Genomic DNA, 20,716 nt, shown 5'->3' with positions numbered 1-20,716 from the left:
TAAGGGATTTGATTTAGGTTATACCTGAATGGTCTTGTGGTTTTTCCTACTTTCTTCACTTTAAGTCTGAATTTGGCAATAAGGAGTTCATGATCTGAACCACAGCCAGCTCCTAGTCTTGTTTTTGCTGACTGTATAGAGCTTCTCCATCTTTGGCTGCAAAGAATATAATCAACCTGATTTTGGTATTGGCCATCTGGTGATGTCCATGTGTAGAGTCTTCTCTTGTGTTGTTGGAAGAGGGTGTTTACTATGACCAATGTGTTCTCTTGGCAAAACTCTGTTAGCCTTTGCCCTGTTTAATTTTGTACTCCAAGGCCAAATTTGCCTGTTACTCCAGGTATCTCTTGACTTCCTACTTTTGCATTCCAGTCCCCTGTAATGAAGAGGACATCTTTTGCATGTGTTTGTTCTAGAAGGTCTTGTAGATCTTCACAGAACCATTCAACTTCAGCTTCTTCAGCATTACTGGTTAGGGCATAGACTTGGATTACTGTGATAGTGAATGGTTTGCCTTGGAAACAAACAGATCACTCTGTCGTTTTTAAGATTGCACCCAAGTACTACATTTCAGACTCTTTTGTTGACTATGAGGGCTACTCCATTTCTTCTAAGGGATTCTTGCCCACAGAAGTAGATATAATGGTCATCTGAGTTAAATTCACCCATTCCAGTCCATTTTATTTTCCTGATTTCCAAAATGTCGATGTTCACTCTTGCCATCTCCTGTTTGACCACTTCCAATTTACCTTGATTCATGGATCATTCATGACAGATATTTATTTAGTGTGTTATTTGATTTATTATCATTTATTTACTCAATAAATATTTGTTATACAAGTCAAACTGGGAATTCTAGAAGTAAATGAAAAATTTGGCTTTTGGTAATCTCTGGTTCCTGTGCAATATTGTTCTGGGGAAAGGAATGGCAAACCACTTCAGTATTCTTGCCTTGAGAATCCCATAAACAGTATGAAAAGGCAAAAAGACAGGACACTGAAAGATGAACTCCCCAGGTCGGTAGGTGCCCAATATGCTACTGGAGATCAGTGGAGAAATAACTCCAGAAAGAATGAAGAGACAGAGCCAAAGCAAAAACAATGCCCAGTTATGGATGTTCACTACCTAACAACCCACATATATTTATTTTCTTTTAAACTTTTTTGTTTGTACTTGGATATAGCGGATTAACACTGTTCTGATAGCTTCCGGGGAACAGTGAAGGGACACAGCCATACATATACATGTACCCATTCTCGCTCACAATCCCCTCCCATCCAGGCTGCCACATTAACTTCAAGTAGCTTACATATATTTTTCTTTTAGCCCTCTTTGTAAAGCCTATGAAGGCAGGGTTTTGTCTATTTTGTTTATTACTGAATCTATGACACATATTTATTTAGTGTTATTTGATTTATTATTATTTACTCAATAAATATTTGTTCTACAAGTCAAACTGGGAATTCTAGAAGTAAATGAAAAATTTGACTTTTAGTAATCTCTGCCTCTCAGTCATACTATAAAACTAGCTTGCTATTTAATTCAATTCAGTTCAGTCATTCAGTCGTGTCCAGCTCTTTTCGACCCCATGGACTGCTGCACGCCAGGCTTCCCTGTCCATCACCAACTCCCAGAGCTTGCTCAAACTCATGTACATTAAATTGGTGATGCCATTCAACCATCTCAGCCTCTTTCATTCCCTTCTCCTCCTGCCTTCAGTCTTTTCCATCATCAGGGTCTTTTCCAATGAGTTGGTTCTTTGCATCAGGTGGCCAAAGTATTGAAGTTTCAGCTTCAGCATCAGTCCTTCCAATGAATATTCAGGACTAGTTTCCTTTAGGATGGACTGGTTTGATCTCCCTGCAGTCCAAGGGACTCAAGAGTGTTTTTCAACACCGCAGTTCAAAAGCATCAACTCTTAGGTGCTAAGCTAAGAATTATTTAATTAGAGCCTGTTAATGCCAACTCAGGAGTTTTCCCTTTGTTTGATTTTGTCTTTCCTGCAGAGCGGTTATTCCTTCAACAGATATACCCATTAGCAGAAGCTGGCTAAGACTCTCCTGGAACTTCAGATTTCCCAGTTTTACAAATGCAATAAAGCTTCTGACAAATAGAGTATGGTCTATATACAGCTGGTGCCAGAGCTGCATGACCCAGGTATGGATTTGACATACCTTTTTTCAGCATTATGGTTTTTCTACACACTTAGTATGTGTGTTCACGTGTGTGTGCTTAGGTCAGTAGACACTCGAGCTTAGCTCACATAATATGAAGTTAGGTGTTTATGTCTGTCTTCACTTTTTTTAATAAAATTTTTATATTGAAATGTAGTTGATTTACAATGTTGTGTTAGCTTAGGTATACGGCAAAGTGATTCAATTACACACACACACATATATATTCTTTTTCACATTATTTTCCATTATAGATCATTAAAAGATATTGAATATAATTTCCTGTGCTATACAGTAGATCCTTGTTGTTGCCTTCACTTCTATAAAACATACATTGTAGCATTTTCTTTATCATATTGTCCTTAGCATATTGCTCAACGGAGTCAGACGTCTTTATTTGTGAATTTCAGAGTATCGAAGTTTTAAAAAACACCATCTTTCCATCCCGTCTCTGCCACCGAGAACTTCGTAGTCTAAAACAACGGTTTTGCGTTTTGGAAAATGAAGTATGCAAGCTCCAGGAAGCACTGAAGGTTAGTGTTATCAAATGAAAAACAAAGCCAGATTTAGGTAAGGGGGCAAGAGCTAGTCCTGCATTGGAACTCCAGTGTGCTTTCATTAGAAGGAAGAGTGGCTACAGGCTCGTGCTAGTTCTGGGCATCTTTGCTGTCAGATTTCTTCCTTAAACTGCAGAGGCTCTGCTCTGCATTGCAGGGGGCTGACGCCTGCAGGCACCATTGCCTAAGCTCCATGTCACTGGCTCGTGGTGTGCACTCATGGGAAACACTGATGAGAGGCTAGAAGGGGTGGGAAAAGTGGAAGTGTTAGTTGCTCAGTCATATCCAACTCTTTGCAGCCCCTGGACCATAGCCCACCGGGCTTCTCTGCCCATGGGATTTTCCAGGCAAGAATGTTGGAGTGGGATGGGTCATCATGTCTTCCTCCAGGGGATCTTCCCAACCCAGAGATCGAACTCACATCTCTTATATCTCCTGCATTGGCAGACAGGTTCTTTACCACTAGTGTCACATATGTGTGTGTGTGTGTGTGTGTGTGTGTGTGTGTTAGTCCCCTCAGTCGTGTCCAATTCTTGGTGACCCTATGGACTGTAGCCCATCAGGCCCCTCTCTCCATGAAATTCTCCCAGGCAAGAATACTGGAGTGGGTAGCCATTCCTTCTCCAGGGGATCTTCCCGACCCAAGGAAGACGAAGACGGATGATTTTTCCCCTTTGTTCTCTGTGTTGGGCAGTTTCTCCAGCAATGGCTGTCATTGCTGCCTCAGTCACTCCCACTAGGTCAAGTCTACCATGTTTCTTGATTCTCTGGGTTAACCTAGCTCCAGAGATCTGTTACACTGCCCTTTCCTTTGACCCTCCAGTCTCAGGGTGTTTATGGCTTTTGCTGTCGCTAATGACTGCACTGCCTCACTGTCCCTGGTGTGCTTCTCAGCTCTTCCATAGTATGGTATAGAAACTCTTCCCCATACTACATGTCCCCTCTTCAAAGAAGGTTGGGGTTTTTTTGTTTGTTTTTTGGTTTTTTTTTTAATTTTTGACTGCACCCTGAGGCATGTGGGATATTCGTTCCCTGACCAGGAATAGAACTCATGCCCCCTGCATTGGAAGGCAAGAGTCTTAAACATTGGGCTGCCAGGGAAGTTCCTGTTGCCTCTTTCAAATACTCAGTGTGGTTTCTAACTTCTTGACTGAGATAAGCAGGAAAAAAACTATAGATATCCACTCTCTCCAAACTCCCCTAAGCAAGACCCCTATTCTCAGTGTCTAAAACGTAAAGAATAAACACTGTGCTCATTGTTTTAGAGAGACACTTCTGGGACTATACCCCTACTCCCAGAATTTGTACCTGAAGGTGATCTAGCCTAAAGAGAAAAGGCAAATCACCCCACAACCCGGACCTTAGTTTCTGCATCGATAAAAATGGGGAAGATACCGTCTGTCGTGGGCTGAGTGATGGCCCTCCAAAAAGTTGGTCCAAGTCCTGATCCCTGGAAGCCTGTAGATATTATCTTATCCACCAGGGTCTTTGTAGATAGATAATCAAGTGAAGGGTTTTGAGATGAGAAAATCATACTTCATTATCTGGTTGGACCCTCAAGCCAATGACAAGTGTCCTTATAAAAGACACACAGAGTAGAGCACATAGAGGGAAGAGAAGCAACGGGACCACCGAGGGATAGGCTGGTCATAGGGTCTCAAACCGAGACATACCAATAGACTCCGGAAGCTGGAAGAGACAAGAAACAGATTCTTCTCTAGAGCCTTGAGAGGGAATGCACGCCTTGATTTCAGGCTTCTAAGCTCCAGGAGTGGGGGAGAATGACTTCTCTTTGTTGTAAACTACCAACTTTGTGATACTTTGTTATAGCAGCCCCTAGGCACTATTCTGCCCTCTTACTTCCGAGGGTCATTGTATTCATTTGCTAGGGCTGCCCTGGCAAAGGAGCACAGGCTGAGTGGCTTATTCTACAAAATTTGTTTTCTCACAATTGTGGAGGCTAGAAGTCTAGGGTCAAGGTGCTGGGAGGGTTGGCTGCTTCTAATGCCTCTCTCCTCTGCTTGTCTTCTGTGTCTTTAGATGGTCTTTTCTCTGTGCCCATGCATCCCTGGTGTCTCTCTTGTGTGTTCAAGTTTTGTCTTTACATAAGGACACAACTCACACTGGATTAGATCCCATCCTAATGGCCCCCTTATTATTTTTTTTTTAATATTTATTTATTTAGCTGTGCTAGGTCTTAGTTGCGGCATACGGGATCTAGTTTCCTGACCAGGGATTGAACCCCGGCCCGCTGCATTGGAAGTGTGGAGCCTTAGCCACTGGTCCACCAGGGAAGTCCTCCTAATGGCTCCTTTTAATTTAATCACTTCTTTGAAGGCCCTGTCTTCAAATACAGTCACGTATTGGAGTATTAGGGGTTCAAGCGTCAATATATGACTTGTGGTTGGGGGAAGACAATGCAGCCCATTAGAGTCAGGTTGTAACCTTTGACTTTTTTTATCAGTTCCTTGAATAGACTATATTCTTGGCTGCATTAAGTATTTTTCCCTCTGCCAGGAACTCTCTTCCCTCAGTCTTTATATCCTTTCTTCACCTGAGAAGCCTAAATTCATCCTTGAGATCATAGCTAAATATTAGTCTCTAGACTTCTAGCTCCAGTGTTCTTGCCTGGAGAATCCCAGGGACGGGGGAGCCTAGTGGGCTGCCGTCTATGGGGTCACACAGAGTCGGACACGACTGAAACGACTTAGCAGCAGCAGCAGCAGCAGACTTCTAGCTATTCACGCTCACAGCACACTTCGTGGCTCTTATTTTTCTCTTTTCAAGTAATCATTTATTTATTTATGACTGTACTGGATCTTCACTGCTGTGAGGACTTTTTCTCTACTTGCAGTGAGCAGGGGCTACTCTCTAGGTGTGGTGCTTACGGTTCTCATTGTGATAGCTTGTCTCCTTGCAAGCACAAGTTCTAGGGTTCACAGGCTCGGTAGTTGCATCTCCCAGATCTAGAGCATGGGCTCAGTAGTTGTGGCACAGAAGCTTAATTGCTCCGGGGTATGTGGGATCTTCCCGGATCAAACCTGTGTCTCTTGCATTGGCAGGCAGATTCTTTACCACTGAGCCACCAGCTAAGCCTTGGCTCTTGTTAGAGTATTACTTAGCTTGTTTCGAATGTGTTTTGTGTATGTTTGAGGTCTGTGTTCGTGTTTTGTGTACGTTTGAGGTCTGTGTTCCTCGGCAGACTGTCAGCTAGATGGGGAGACAGACAGGACTCACGTTGTAGCCACAGTGCCTGGCATATAGCACACACAGAACAAATAGATGAATGAGTGAATGAGCTTGTGACAAATGAGAAAATATTGTAGCGCACGTGGTGTACAGAGAAGACATTCAACACGTGGCAGCTATCATTTTGATGACTGCTCAAATAAATAAGAACCAAATAAATCTGTTCTTCAGTTGCCAAATGCAATTTTTTTCTTCCAGGCCATCTCAGAAAATTCCTCCTGTCCCAGCTGTGGTCAAGCGTGTCACACGGGTGGTGAGCATCCAGACGTGCCCGCCTGTGCTCTAGCCAGCCCTGCAGACTCCGCAGCTCTCCGTCCTCCCTCCCCAGCGCAGGCCGCCAGTCGCCCTCCGCCCCCCCTCCTCCCCCTCCGCCTCCTCCTCCCCCTCCGCCTCCTCTGCCTCCTCCCCCACCACCGACAGCACCATTGCTGCTCAGAAAACCTGCTCTCACGAAGGCACTTCAGGTAAAAAAAACAGTCTAGTAAAGGTGTGTTTTGGTCAGTGGGTAAAGAAGGAGTCAAGCCAGGTGTCTTTTTTAAGGCTGGGCAAAGGGTTTTGACAGGAAGGACTGCCTTTTGTTCTAATTCCGTCTCCTGCTTATGGCAATTATTGTTTTTAAAGACATGGTCCCCTGGGAGATCACAGAAGTTGGAATTAGAAATGAAAGTGCTTTTTTTTTTTTTTGGAGGATAAATGAATGAAACCCAGCAGGTTGGGAGATTCCTATTGGCTTCTTGGTATACCTTTTTTACCAAGAGGAAAATCTCTCTGGGAAACCAAATTAAAAACAGACTCTTTAGTGAGTGAAGTCAGAACAACAGTAGGCGCAAAAAAGTGCTGTTTGATTCCACTTGTAGGAGGTACCTGCTGCTGCTGCTGCTGCTGCTGCTGCTAAGTCGCTTCAGTCCTAGAATAGTCAAATTCATAGGGTCAGAAAGCAGGAAGGGTGAGGTGGGGAAGGGGAATGGGGACTTACCTTTTTTTGAGGGGGGGAGAAATGGGGATTTAGTGCTTAATGGAGACAGAGTTTCAGTTTAGGAAGGTGAAGAATTCAGGAGATAGATGATGGTCAGTGTTGCACAATATGAATATACTTAGTGCCACTGAACTGTACAGTTAATTATGGCTAAGATAGTATGTTTTATATTACTTAGGATGTGACTTTTATCACAATAAAAAAGCATTTTAAGAAAAAGAACTCGTAGATCCTAAAGTGTAACGCCACTGGATTGGAGAACCAGTCTCCGTTAGAGCTACTTAGCTGCCCACTAACACAGCACTATCTAAAAAGCTGATTACTTTTTACTGCAGGTACATTTGGTTTAAAATGACTGAATCAAATGCAGAGTCTGCTGCTATAGTTGCCCTAATATATACCTCATCAAGTATATGTTCTTGCTTTCTGGCAAGTGTCTCATTTTCTTAGGTAGTTTAGGCAAACTTCACGTTGATTAGAGGAACTCTTTCTATGTCTATCTTATTACAGTGATTCCTAAGGAAGATGTGTAGTTGTAGAAAACTAGCCCAGTTCTTACTTAGTTTCAAAGCCTTACGTTTTCATTAATATTTCTCAGTAGCCTTAGCATCCATAGATACAAAAACAGAATTAGTTCTTGGTTGCATGGAAAGAATTTGATTGGCTCCTCGGGGAAATGAGTTAATTTTTAACTCTAAGGCTTTAAAAACTAGATTTGGATTTGCATTTGACTAGATGTCCTGGTTTCAGTTTGAATTCTAATTTTTCCTTATATCTTAAGGCTGGACCATTAAAAAAAAATGGACCCATGCAGATAACAGTTAAAGATCTACTGACTGTGAAATTAAAGAAGACACAGAGTTTGGATGAAAGGAGGAAGGTAAGAAATCTTTGACCACACGTGTGGTCTTTCATTTTTTAACCTGGTTGTCTCTCTCTTTTTTTTTTTTTACTTTATTTTATTTTTTAACTTTACAATATTGTATTGGTTTTGCCATATATCCATATGAATCCGCCACAGTTATACACGTGTTCCCCATCCTGAACCCTCCTCCCTGTCTCTTAATAGAAAATAAGCATTAAAAAAAAAGAAAAGAAGCATAAGTCTTAGATATAAAAGCTGTTCTGAGGAAAGCATTTGATATTTTATTTGAGTAATTTTTGATCTCCTCAACAGAATATATAAATTCCCTAATTATTTAATTCAGCAGTTTTATGGCAACCATTAGCTTGAAAAGGTAGAGATATACTTTGAAGCTTTGGAATAAAAATTGAATAGATATATTTTACACATACTCAGCATTCAAATTTGTTTTGGTATATTTACATTTTGAATGATACTTTTAAATCTGTTTTTAATAATGTCTGATTTTGTGATTAAAGCTTGTACCATCACCAAAGGCACAGAAGGCACTGGTTACTATCTCTGACCTGCAGCGCGTTACCCTGAAACCAAAGTCCAAAGTGTTATCAACTCGAGTTACAAATGTCTTAATGTAAGGATCTGCACAGAATTACACTCTACTGCTACTTTAAAATAGTAATATTTTGCTTATTTCTAACTCTAAAAATTATATATGATCATATAGGAAAATTGAAATATACAGTGATGTTTAAAGAAAACAAAAATCATCAAATAATCATATCATTGGAGATAGCCACTCTTAACATACTGTTGTTTATCACTCTAGTCTTTTTTTAGGCGTGTACACTATTATTTCCGGTTCATGGTGCTGTTTATTGCAAAATATAAAATATCATCAAGAATTTTCAAATCAGCACAGCTTCAGAAATAATATGAAAACTAGAATGTCTTGGAATCAATGAAATATGTGTATGTAATATACATATTACAGGTATATGTGTATGAAATATGTATATTAAATACATATTGCATGAAATATGTATATACATACATACACATGTCTGTACCCATGTGTAATTTATATTGAGTTGGCCAAAAAATTTGTTTGGTTTTTCTGTGCATTGTTACAGAAAAATGTGGATGAATTCTTTGGCCAGCCCAATATATACAAATACAGCTTTTCTCATTACTGTGTCATAAACTTTCCCCTGTCTCATTAAAAATTAGCTTAAAGAATCATGTTGACTTCTTCAATAGATGCAGTTTTTTAATATGTGAACTTCATAGATAAAATCCTTTTTTGAGACGTTTAGGTTGTTTGTGATTTTTTTGTTTCTGGAACTCTTCAATAATCATCCTTGTCCATCATCTGTGTGCATAACTGAGTTTTGCCCTAAGATGGATTCGTACAAGTGTAATTACAACGTCAAAAAAAGTAACTTATTTTTAAAAAATAATAAAATGAAAGTATTAGTTATTCAAGTATTAGATTCTTCTTATTATTAGAATCATTATATCACTTTATGCTCCTATCAGCATCTACTGCTATTTTTTAATGTAACAAACTACTTTCTAAGATGTTGCCACTTTGAAATGATTGCTTTACTTTGAGAAAAATTATACAATCTGGTGAGCTCTAACTTTTGTATTTTTATTTTATCAGTACTCCTGGTAAAAGTCAGTTAGATCTACGGAAACTACTTAGAAAAGTCGATGTGGAGAGGTAATCCATTCTCCTATCTTTATGCTCTCTACATTCATTTGAGAAGTTGGCATAAAACACAGCTCCCAATCTTTTTATTACCTTTGCAGGAGCCCAGGTGGAACCCCACTTACTAATAAAGAAAATGTGGAAACAGGAACTGGGCTGACCCCGGTGATGACCCAGGCCTTGAAGAGAAAATTTCAGGTAAGCCTTTATGAAAAGCATTTGGTTCCTTTTCTTCAAACTCTTTAATTTAGATTCATAATCTAAAGCATCTTTATTAATAATAGTAGTAATTTTAAAACAGTTCCTTATACCAGTCCATCCTAAAGGAAATCAGTGCTGAATATTCATTGGAAGGACTGATGTTGAAGCTGAAATTCCAATACTTTGGCCACCTGATGCAAAGAACTGACTCTTTGGAAAAGACCCTGATGCTGGGAAAGATTGAAGGCGGGAGACGGGGACGACAGGATGAGATAGTTGTATGGCATCACTGACTCAATGGACATGAGTTTGAGGAAACTCCAGGAGTTGGTGATGGACAGGGAGGCCTGGCGTTGCTGTAGTCCATGGGGTTGCAAAGAGTCAGACACGACTGAGGGACAAAACTGAACTGAACTGATGCTTTATAAAGAACTTCATGTTTGCGGTTCATGGAATGCTATGAAATAGCTAAGATTATCATCTCTACTTTAGCAATGAATGTCTGGTTTTATTAATTTCATTCATAACTATTTATTAAGCAGTCCCTATATGCCAGACACTGTGCTGGAATACCAGGGAGATAGTGATAAGCAAAAACAGGCACAGATCTACTGTCTTGGAGCTTTCAGTCTAGTGGGGAAGGTAGACAGTAATCAACAATCACAATTTGTGTAATTTTGCACTGAAGTAAATTCTGTGAAGGAAAGTAACAAGGTTCAGTGAGAATCCTTGGAGCTTGCCAATCAACTTGTCCTGCTGGGCACTGTGTGGCCTTCTTTGCAGGTGAGGCCTGATGCCCCTTTCCTTCAGTAGGAGTCCACTCCCAGATCACATTATGGTGATACCATAAATTGTGAAGGGCAGAGGCCTTATTTAACAACTAAGCCCTTTCCTTCTTTCTCTTATTTTGGCTGTGCCGCTTGTGGGACAGTTCCCCGACCAGGGACTGAACTCAGGCCATGGAAGTGGAAGCACTAAATCCTAACCCCAAGGAACTCCGCCCTTCCCTTCTTTGTTCAGCTCTAGGTCTTTTTTGTCCCTGCCCCACCCTATAACTACTCTAGTGGATTGGTTAATGTGGAAGCATGTAAAAATGTAATGAGCCACAAACCCATGTACTGAGCAACAGCATCAAAAATCACAGATGAGGCTCTTTCCTGGTGGTGCAGTGGATAGGAATCCGCCTGCCAACGCAGGGAACAACTCGGGTTCAATCCCCGGTCCGGGAAAATTCCGCATGCGGAGGAATCACTGAAGGGTGCGCCACAACTACTGAGCCCAAGGTCTAGAGCTAGTGCTCCACAAGAAGAGAAGCCACGACAGTGAGAAGCCCGCACACGCAATGAAGAGTAGCCCCTGTTGGCCGCACCTCGAGAAAACCTGCGCAAAGCAACGAAGACTCAGCTCAGCCAAAAATAAATAGTTTTAAAATATCACAGATGAGACCTTTGCCATATGTTGTGCTCTCCAAAATCCACTTAGTAGAGGATGGTGGTGGTTGTTCAGTTGCTAAGCTGTCTCCGACTCTTTGCAACCCCTTGAACTGCAGCACACCAGTCTTCTCTGCCCTTCACTGTCTCCCGGAGTTTGCTCAAACTCAAGTCCATTGAGTCAGTGATGCCATCCTCTGTTGCCCCCTTCTCCTGCCCTCAGTCTTTCCTAGCATCAGGGTCTTTTTCAGTGAGTTGGCTCTTTGCATCAGGTGGCCAAAGATACAGGGTATTTAGTAAAAACTTGTTTTAGACATGGAATAACTTTCCCCACTCCTATTAGTTAGGTTTTGCATTTGACTGTGGGTAAGAGAAATCTGACTATAGTGGCTTAAGCAAATGGAGGCTTATTTTTCTTTTCTGCATATTGCCTTGGGAAATAGGGAGTGGATACAGGGTATAGCAGCTTCCCCATGTCGTCACCTCTCTTCCAACCTTAATACATGGCTTTTATCCCTACAGTGCAGAACATCTACACTGCCTAAAGCCTCTTGTCTACATTAAAAGCAAGATAAGAAGGGCAAAGATCAAAAAGGTATCCTAGCTAAACTGCCCTTCATCTCTTTAAACAGGTGATATGCAGGAACTTTGATTATATCAGGGAACTTGGAAAAAGTGATTTTTAGAATCTGGCCGCATTGCTGCCTTGCATAAAATCTGGGTTCTGATACCGAGGAAGGAGAGCTATGCTGGCCACAAGAACATAATTCATATTATAATTGGGACTTCTTGTTTTTTTCTTAGCTGGCTCACCCTAGAAGCCCACCTCAAACTCTGCCAGTTTCTACAAGCAGCTTTGATGAACAAAACTGATGCCACCTCTGCCTAACTCCCAGCAATGATCCATAAAATGTACAGATAAAATGACCCCAATCCTTTTGAAGTATAATATGTGTAAATAATTATATTAATATATAATTCATTTGAAGAATTAAAATATGTATGGAGCCCATGCATACTGTAATGAAAAGTGGGAAATAGAATACTTTCTAGTTTACACGATTACTCACAGGACAGATGGGAAAATGCAATCCCCAAAGTGATGTTTATCCTGAAATTACTCAATTTAAGTTAGGAAGGTTATTCCAATTTAACTAGATAACTCTGATTTGTGCTCTATAGGTACAGTTATGACATTAAAATAACCTGGTACCCATTCATCTTGGGTATTCTCAGGAAATTAAAAAGCAAAATATTTCATCCTGTAAAGCTCATCCATTCATTAAGTGCTACTTAATCCAGAAAGACCCTCTAGATTTTATTTCTGTTCCCTATAAGCAATTAAGTAAGATCATCTCCCATCCAAACCTAACTATTCCAAAAGGATTTGAAGTGAAAGGTCCAATGTGACCTTAAAAATTAGAATTTCATTTCTAGTATCATAGGTAGGTAACAATATCAGGCTTACTGAAGTCTGGGATATTCTTTAATTTGATATCTGCTATCCACATTTGTACAGCTAAATATAGACTTCATGAAGACTCTACATGAACCTTGGGTTTTCTACAGTGCCCCACTAGGGACTCTCTGAGGTCCATAGCAGATTCACCGTGAGATCTGATTCTCTGTCCTCAAGCACCTGTTGAATCAATAGCAGTAATTCTGCACAATCACGGGATTTTACTTTTTCCTGCCAATTCAGGGTTGCCAAACTTAGCAAATATGAATACATGCCTGCTAAGTCACTTCAGTCGTGTCCAACTTTTTGCGAACCAATGGACATAGCCCACCAGACTCCTGTGTCCATAGGATGCTCCAGGCAAAAATACTAGAGTAAGTTGCCATGCCCTCCTCCAGGGGATCTTCCCAACCCAGGGATCCAACCTGCATCTCCTGTCTTCTGCATTGGTAGGCAATTCTTTACCACTCAAGCCACCTTGGAAGCCCATAAATACCTGACACCCCCACCAAATTTGAATTTCAGATAAACAACAAATAACTGGAGTGGGTTGCCATTTCCTTCTCCAGGGATCTTCCTGACCCAGGGATCAAACCCAGGTCTCCCGCATTCCAGGCAGACGCTTTAACCTCTGAACCACGCTTTAACCCTCTGTTTAATAGGGCCCATTAAACAATGAGTAATTTTTTAAGTATAACTGTGTCCTAAATATTGCCATGGGCTTCCCTTGTAGCTCAGTCAGTAAAGAATCTGTCTGTAATGCAGGAGACCCAGGTTCAATCCCTGGGTCGGGAAGATCCCCTGGAGAAGAAAATGGCAACCCACTGCAGTATTCTTGCCTGGAGAATCCCATGGACAGAAGAGGCTGGCGGGCTACAGTCCATGGTGTTGCAAGAGTCAAACACGACTTAGCGACTAAACCACCACCACCAAATATTGCCTAGGAAATATATTTATACTTAAAAAAATACGTCATTGTTTTTCTGAATTTCAAATTTACCTGAACATCCTATGTTTTTTTTGGCAACCCTACCAGTCAGTCTCCTACAAGGTTGCCAATATCTGGGAGCCCCTAGTTTTGTCAGACATGTCTGCTTAGCAGTAGGTACTACTGTAGCTTCAGCCAGGATCCCTATCACTAATGTGATATCACTATCGCTAAATATCATGAAAGAAGAGGAACTCTCATTAGGGTGAGCGAGACTCTGAAGGCACAGCATTAGCTCTGATGCTCATAACTTCCAATGCAGTTCCAAAATAAGGATAGGTATCATGTAGAGCACTTATTCAGTAAATGATTGTTGCATAGACGTTTTATTTGGAACAGTACTTTATTCAGAGTAGGTGAATCAAATTCATAACCTGGGTGACCAGCCATAGAATTTCACTGCAACCTAAAGACTGTTGGTTGACCTGTTTTAGGCATGCCATCTTGGATACCCTTTGCCCTCATGTTAGTGTTAACAAATCATTTTTCTATAACCTCTCCTCAAAATTTGTAAACATTTAGCCATAAAAAAAAAAAAAAAAAAATAAGGATAGTGGCTCCTCACGGAGGAGAATCAAGGAGTGTCAGTTTTACACTGAACTTTCCAACCTGGCAGGAAGCAGTTACATAGATGATGTCCCTGAAATATTCCCTGATTAGGCTAAAAAGATATTTTAGTAATTTCCCAAAAATGCCTATATTCCCTCAGATAAATGTAACTTTGAGATGCCAAATAGAGGGTTGTAAAAAGTCACCAGGCTGGAAAGCAGATATGGAAACAGTATTTTGTTTTGATGAGACCCACATTTATACATTTATACCTACATTTACATTTACGGATAAAAATTAAGCAGATACTGAAGTTAAATACATCTGTTTCTAATAAAAACTTTTTAAACCTGTTACTACGTTTATATTAAGTCAAATAAAGGGAATGATCATTGAGAAGAAAGCAGGTGAGTATTTATAACAATATTTTATGGGACATCTAATAATGTTTATAATATTAATAAACCAATGTGTACTGTATCAATTTAAATGATTTTATCATTCTTGTGAGATAAAGGTTCATTTTTTTGAAAAGCTATAGAAATCCTATGGTTAAATATTTGTAAAGCTGCTATTACTATCGTATCAGTATTAAAATGTGTTCTATCTTGTATATTTTACTAATTTTTATGACAGGTTTCATATTGTACCCATTTGAGAATCCAATAACTGCTATGGCTTCATTAAATTGTTGCTGATCATGTGTTTCCACTGTTTATTTTGAGACTGAATGTCAACCAGAGAATATAAACAATCACGGTGCATCCAGTTATGTTTTTGAATAAAGAACAAAACAAAACTTTGGTCTTTCTCTTTAACATTTTTTACTAGAAATATAACATATACAGGAAAGTACATAAAACATAAACAGACACAATATCAAACACTCATGTGACCACCAAGAAAGGGACATTTAAGTGTCTAGAAGTTCTGCCTGTTTCCATCCCTAATGTGAATACCTTTCCTCAGGAAGTTACTACCAGAATTCCCTGGTGGTACAGTGGATGAGAATCCTCTTCCCAATACAAGCTACACAGGTTCCATCCCTAGTCTGGGCAGATCCCACGTGCTGCAGAGCAACTTAGCCTGGGTGCCACAGCTACTCAACCCATTCACTGCAACTACGGAAGCCCGCACGTCTAGAGCGTGTGCTCCACAGTGAGAGAAGCCTGTGCACAGCAGTGAAGACCTAGTGCAGCCAAAATTTGTTTTTTAATTAAAACAAACAAAAAGAACCCAAAGGCTTAAGCCAAAAATGGGTTCTCTTAAAAAAAAAAAAAAAAAGTAACTACTCATCTGTTTGTTTTCCTTTGCTTTTACCCTCTGAATATGCTGGGCCTAAATATGCATCCCTAAATGCTATGATTTTTTTTTTTTTCTTTAAATTTGGCTATACCACAAGGCAAGTGGGATCTTACTTCCTTGACCAGGGCTGGAACCTGTGCCCTCTGCAGTGGAAATGCAGAGTTTTAAACCACTGGACCACCAGGGAAGTCCCCATGCATGCCATGTTGAACATTCTTGAACATGTACATTTGTGCAAGAGTTACTTTAATGTGTATGTCTAGGACTGGAACTGTTAGGTGGTAAAGCCTGCCTGTTTTCTAGATAACTGTCAAACTAGTATTCCAAGTGGTTGTACAAATCAATGGTCCCTTCAGCAAAGTATGAGAGTTGTAACTCTTCTTCTAGGGAGTCTTTTCAACTTAGTTTTTTAACATTTTGTTTACTTGGGAAATTACACAAATGATGTGGTTAATATATACTATTGTTTTCTGGATTTGTAAGTCAAAGAATTGTTAATATTATAGCAGGAAAGTCACATACTAAACATAGGAAATAATGTACATGATGAGGATCACAACAGAATTTATGTGGATCAGTCAGTTCAGTCGCTCAGTCGTGTCTGACTCTTTGCGACCCCATGAATCGCAGCACGCCAGGCCTCCCTGTCCATCACCAACTCCTGGAGTTCACCCAGACTCACGTCTATCGAGTCAGTGATGCCATCCAGCCATCTCATCCTCTGTCGTCCCCTTCTCCTCCTGCCCCCAACCCCTCCCAGCACCAGAGTCTTTTCCAATGAGTCAACTCTTCGCATGAGGTGGCCAAAGTACTGGAGTTTCAGCTTTAGCATCATTCCTTCCAAAGAACACCCAGGGCTGATCTTCTTTAGAATGTGGATAAATATGTACAATTTCTTATTTTAGTTTCTAAAGAAGAGGAAGAGAATCTGGACATATAGAAGTAGAGAAGGAAACAAGTAAAAACCAAATAGACAAAATTTGAAAGCCCACTTCCAGTCCTTTCTAAATTCTTGTTAGCAAATAAGTATTGCCTGAGAAGAATTTCCCAAAGCCTAATATAGCTTAATATATCAAAAATAGCAGCACCAGGACCTAGGGCTTTGAGAATTCTTTTTCCCCAGTTTTCTTGAGATATAATTGACATATGACCTTATATTAGTTTAAGGTATACAACATAATGGTTTGATATATGTATCTATTGCAAACTGATTTCTACAATAAATTTAGTTAACATCAGTCACCTCATAGAGTTACAGGCTTTTTTCTTGTCAAGAGAACTTTTAAGATTAGAAAGAAAAATTAGAAAATAGAGATGTAAAAATAAGAATATAAAAAAACAATAAAAACAACATATTCACCCAAAAACCTGCATACAGATGTTTATAGGAGCTTAATTCATAATTCCAACACTTGCAAGCAATTAAGATGTCTTTCAGTAGGTGAATGGATAAACTGTGGTACATCCAGATAATGAAATATTATTCAGCACTAAAAAGAAATGAGCTAGCAAATCATGAAAGACATAGAATAAACTTAAGATGCATATTACTAAGTGGAGGAAGCCAATCTGAAAGGCTACACACTATATGTATGATTCCAGCTGTATGACATTCTGGGAAAGACAAAACTATGGAGACAGTAAAGATCAGGGGTTTGGGGGAAGGGGGGAATGAATAGGTAGAGCACATAGGATTTTTAGGGCACTGAAACTATTCTACAAGACACTTACATGGCAGATACAAGGCCTACATTTGTCTACACCCAGAATATGCAACACCAAGAATAAACCCTAATGTATGGATTTGGGGGTGATAATGATCTGTCAAAGTAGGTTCAGATATTGTAATAAAGGTATCACTCTGGAGCCTGGTGTTGATAGTAAAAAAAGATATGCCTGTGTAAAGGGTATATGGGAGCTCTCTATGCTCAATTTTGTTATAACCCTAAAACTGCTTTAAAATTTTTTGCTATAACCCTCAGTTCAGTTCAGTTCAGTCACTCAGTCGTGTCCGACTCTTTGCAACCCCATGAATTGCAGCATGCCAGGCCTCCCTGTCCATCACCAACTCCCAGAGTTCACTCAAACTCACGTCCATCGAGTCGGTGATGCCATCCAGCCATCTCATCCTCTGTCGTCCCCTTCTCCTCCTGCCCCCAACCCCTCCCAGCACCAGAGTCTTTTCTAATGAGTCAACTCTTCGCATGAGGTGGCCAAAGTACTGGAGTTTCAGCTTTAGCATCATTCCTTCCAAAGAACACCCAGGGCTGATCTCCTTTAGAATGGACTGGTTGGATCTCCTTGCAGTCCAAGGGACTCTCAAGAGTCTTCAACACCACAGTTCAAAACCATCAATTCTTCGGCACTCAGCTTTCTTCATAGTCCAACCCTCACATCCATACATGACTACTGGAAAAACCATAGCCTTGACTAGACAGACGTTTGTTGGCAAAATAATGTCTCTGCTTTAACCCTAAACTGCTTTAAAATTAAAAAATTTTTTTAATTCTTTTTTTTTTTCAAAAATAGGGGAAAAGAGTAAAGAAAAAAAAGTCAATAAATCCCAACAAGTTTTAAACATTTTGGTGTATAATCCTCTGAGCCTAAGATTTTTTTGTTGATGTACCTCACAAATCTTTCAAAATCACTGGCTTTCTTTTTTTTTTTTTTTTACTGGCTTTCTTTTCCACTGATATGAGTCAAAAAAGAAATCTGTTCACCTTGCTTTGAAAGATGTTTTTAAGGTGGTGCTTCTCAAACTATACTGTGTACAAATTATTAGATTTAGTTGTAATGCATGTTCTGATTAGTAGGTCTTGGTGGGACCTAAGAGTCTGTATTTCTAACAAGTTCTTTCTTTAGTCTACACTTTGCTGGGCTTCCCAGGTGGAGCGGTGGTTCGATCCTGGGTCAGGAAGATCTCCTAGAGTGGGAAATGGCAACTCACTCCAGTATTCTTGCCTGGAAAATTCCATGGACAGAAGAGCCTGGTGGGCTATAATCCATGGATTGCAGAGTCAGACCCAGTTGAGCATGGATGCACTCTCTCTACTGGCACTACATCTTGCACAACAAGGTTCTAGAGCTTAAAGAAAAATATTTTTATTTGTGTACTTTTGATAAAGTCATTTGACACTGTGGAATTTTTGTATTCTGTGAACTACACATTTAACTGCTTTCAAAATGCTCAACACTGCTAATTATTAAAGAAATGCAAATCAAAACTACAGTGAGGTATCACCTCACACTAGTCAGAATGGCCATCATCAAAAAGTGTACAAATAATAGAGACTTCCCTAGCAGTCAAGTGTTTAAAACTCTGAGCTTCCACTGCAGGGGATGCAGGTTTGATCCCTGGTCAAAAAAATAAAAATAAAAAATTAAAGCTACAGAGTGTGTAGGGAATACTCCTACACTATTGGTGGACATGTAAATTGGTGCAGCTACTATAGAAAATCAGTATGGAGGTTTCTTCAAAAACAAAATATTTCCAACGGGGAAGAAGGAAGGGTGGGTGGGGATTAAAAAAACTCTCAGCAATCCCAATTCTAGGCATATATCCAGAAAAGATGGAAACTCTAATTCAAAACTAATTCAAAAAGATACATGCACCCCCAATTGTACTATTTGCAATTATCAAGACATGCAAGCAACCTGAGTCCATCAACAGAGAAATGGATAAAAAAGATCAGATGTGTGTATATATATACACATGCATAAAATGGACTATTACTTGGCTATAAAAAAGAATGGAATATTGCCATTTGCAGTAACATGGATAGACCTAGAAATTATCATAGTGAGTGAAGTAAGCCAGACAGAAAAAGACAAACATTAACACTCATATGTTGAATCTAAAAAAGAATACAAATGATCTTATTTACAAAACAGAAACAGACTCCTCACAGACAGAACAAACTATGGTTACCAAAGGGGAAGTGGGGGGCGGGAGGGAATAAATTAGGAATATGGGATTAACAGATACACACTACTATATGTAAAGTAGATAAGCAAGGATTTACTGTATAGCACAGAGAACTATATTCAATATCTTATAATAATCTATAATGGAAAAGAATCAGAAAAAATATGTGAAAGTGAAGTCGCTCAGTCCTTTCCGACTCTTTGCGACCCCATGGACTGTAGCTCACCAGGCTCCTCGGTCCATGGGATTTTCCAGGCAAGAGTACTGGAGTGGGTTGCCATTTCCTTCTCCAGAGGATCTTCGACGGATCAAACTCGGGTGTCCAGCATTATAGGCAGACGCTTTACCATCTGAGCCACGAGGGAAGCTATAATGCAAAAGAATCAGAAAAAATATGTAAACAATCATTTTGCTGTAAACCTGTAACTAATGCAACATTGGAAATCAACTATACTTCAATAAAAATAAAATAAAACCACTACTGGTAGTGAAAAAAAAAAGTTGGAGGTGAGTAGTGGTATGTCAGAAAGAAAATATGATGTAGAAAATGATTAAGAGATTAAATATGGTAAGAACAATTAAACTGTTGTAGATGCTCTATCGGAGAAGGCAATGGCACCTCACTCCAGTACTCCTGCCTCCAGTACTCCTGCCTGGAAAATCCCATGGACGGAGGAGCCTGGTGGGCTGCAGTCCATTGGGTCGAGAAGAGTCAGACACGACTGAGCGACTTCCCTTTCACTTTTCACTTTCATGCATTGGAGAAGGAAATGGCAACCCACTCCAGTATTCTTGCCTGGAGAATCCCAGGGATGGGGGAGCCTGGTGGGCTGCCGTCTATGGGGTCGCACAGAGTCGGACACGACGAAGGGACTTCGCAGCAGCAGCAGATGCTCTATAAATATTTGACATGAATTAAATCTAGCATAGTATGAATATAATTCCCTTTCAAAATCACTGCTTCTGCCTTTACCTTGCATGTAATTATTGTCATTTTGCAATTGTCACAATCACAACTCTCCTCTTCACTAAGGTGTTTTACAACTTCTAACATTTAACTCATTAAACATTTTGTCTATCAAGCAGAACAAACAAAAACCCTAATTGCTTCCAAGTGTTTTTCTGATATTTCAATTCCTAGGGTCTCCTCCGACTAAGGAAAATCTTAAATCAGCAGTGATGTAAGACTGATAAAACCTTGGTGAAAAACTAGGACAGGAGAAGCAAGAGGCGGAACCTAAAGTGAGAGGAAAGTAGGGACTGACGACGCGGAGGAGCGATTTCAACATTGGACGAGAGCCGGTTGCGTTTACTGGACGGACCGGAA

The 20,716-nt window shown here is 40.0% G+C and overlaps 1 protein-coding gene across 1 annotated transcript in view; it reads left to right on the top strand.

The window, feature by feature from the left end:
* The window catches only part of PRR11 (proline rich 11), a 30,313-nt gene extending 15,365 nt beyond the window's left edge, over positions 1–14,948 (top strand). Inside the window, 9 exon segments of the mRNA XM_070390586.1 lie at positions 2,007–2,157; positions 2,585–2,707; positions 6,179–6,346; positions 6,349–6,444; positions 7,738–7,836; positions 8,340–8,452; positions 9,485–9,544; positions 9,634–9,730; positions 11,968–14,948. Of these exon segments, the coding sequence (XP_070246687.1) occupies positions 2,007–2,157; positions 2,585–2,707; positions 6,179–6,346; positions 6,349–6,444; positions 7,738–7,836; positions 8,340–8,452; positions 9,485–9,544; positions 9,634–9,730; positions 11,968–12,036 (976 nt within the window). The 3' untranslated portion in view covers positions 12,037–14,948.
* The last annotated feature ends 5,768 nt before the right edge of the window (positions 14,949–20,716 follow it).

The sequence above is a fragment of the Bos mutus genome, chromosome 19 (genome assembly GCF_027580195.1).
Source record: "Bos mutus isolate GX-2022 chromosome 19, NWIPB_WYAK_1.1, whole genome shotgun sequence".
NCBI lineage: Eukaryota > Metazoa > Chordata > Mammalia > Artiodactyla > Bovidae > Bos > Bos mutus.
Note: the sequence above shows the minus strand (reverse complement) of the source record. Positions and strands in the feature narration are given on the sequence as shown.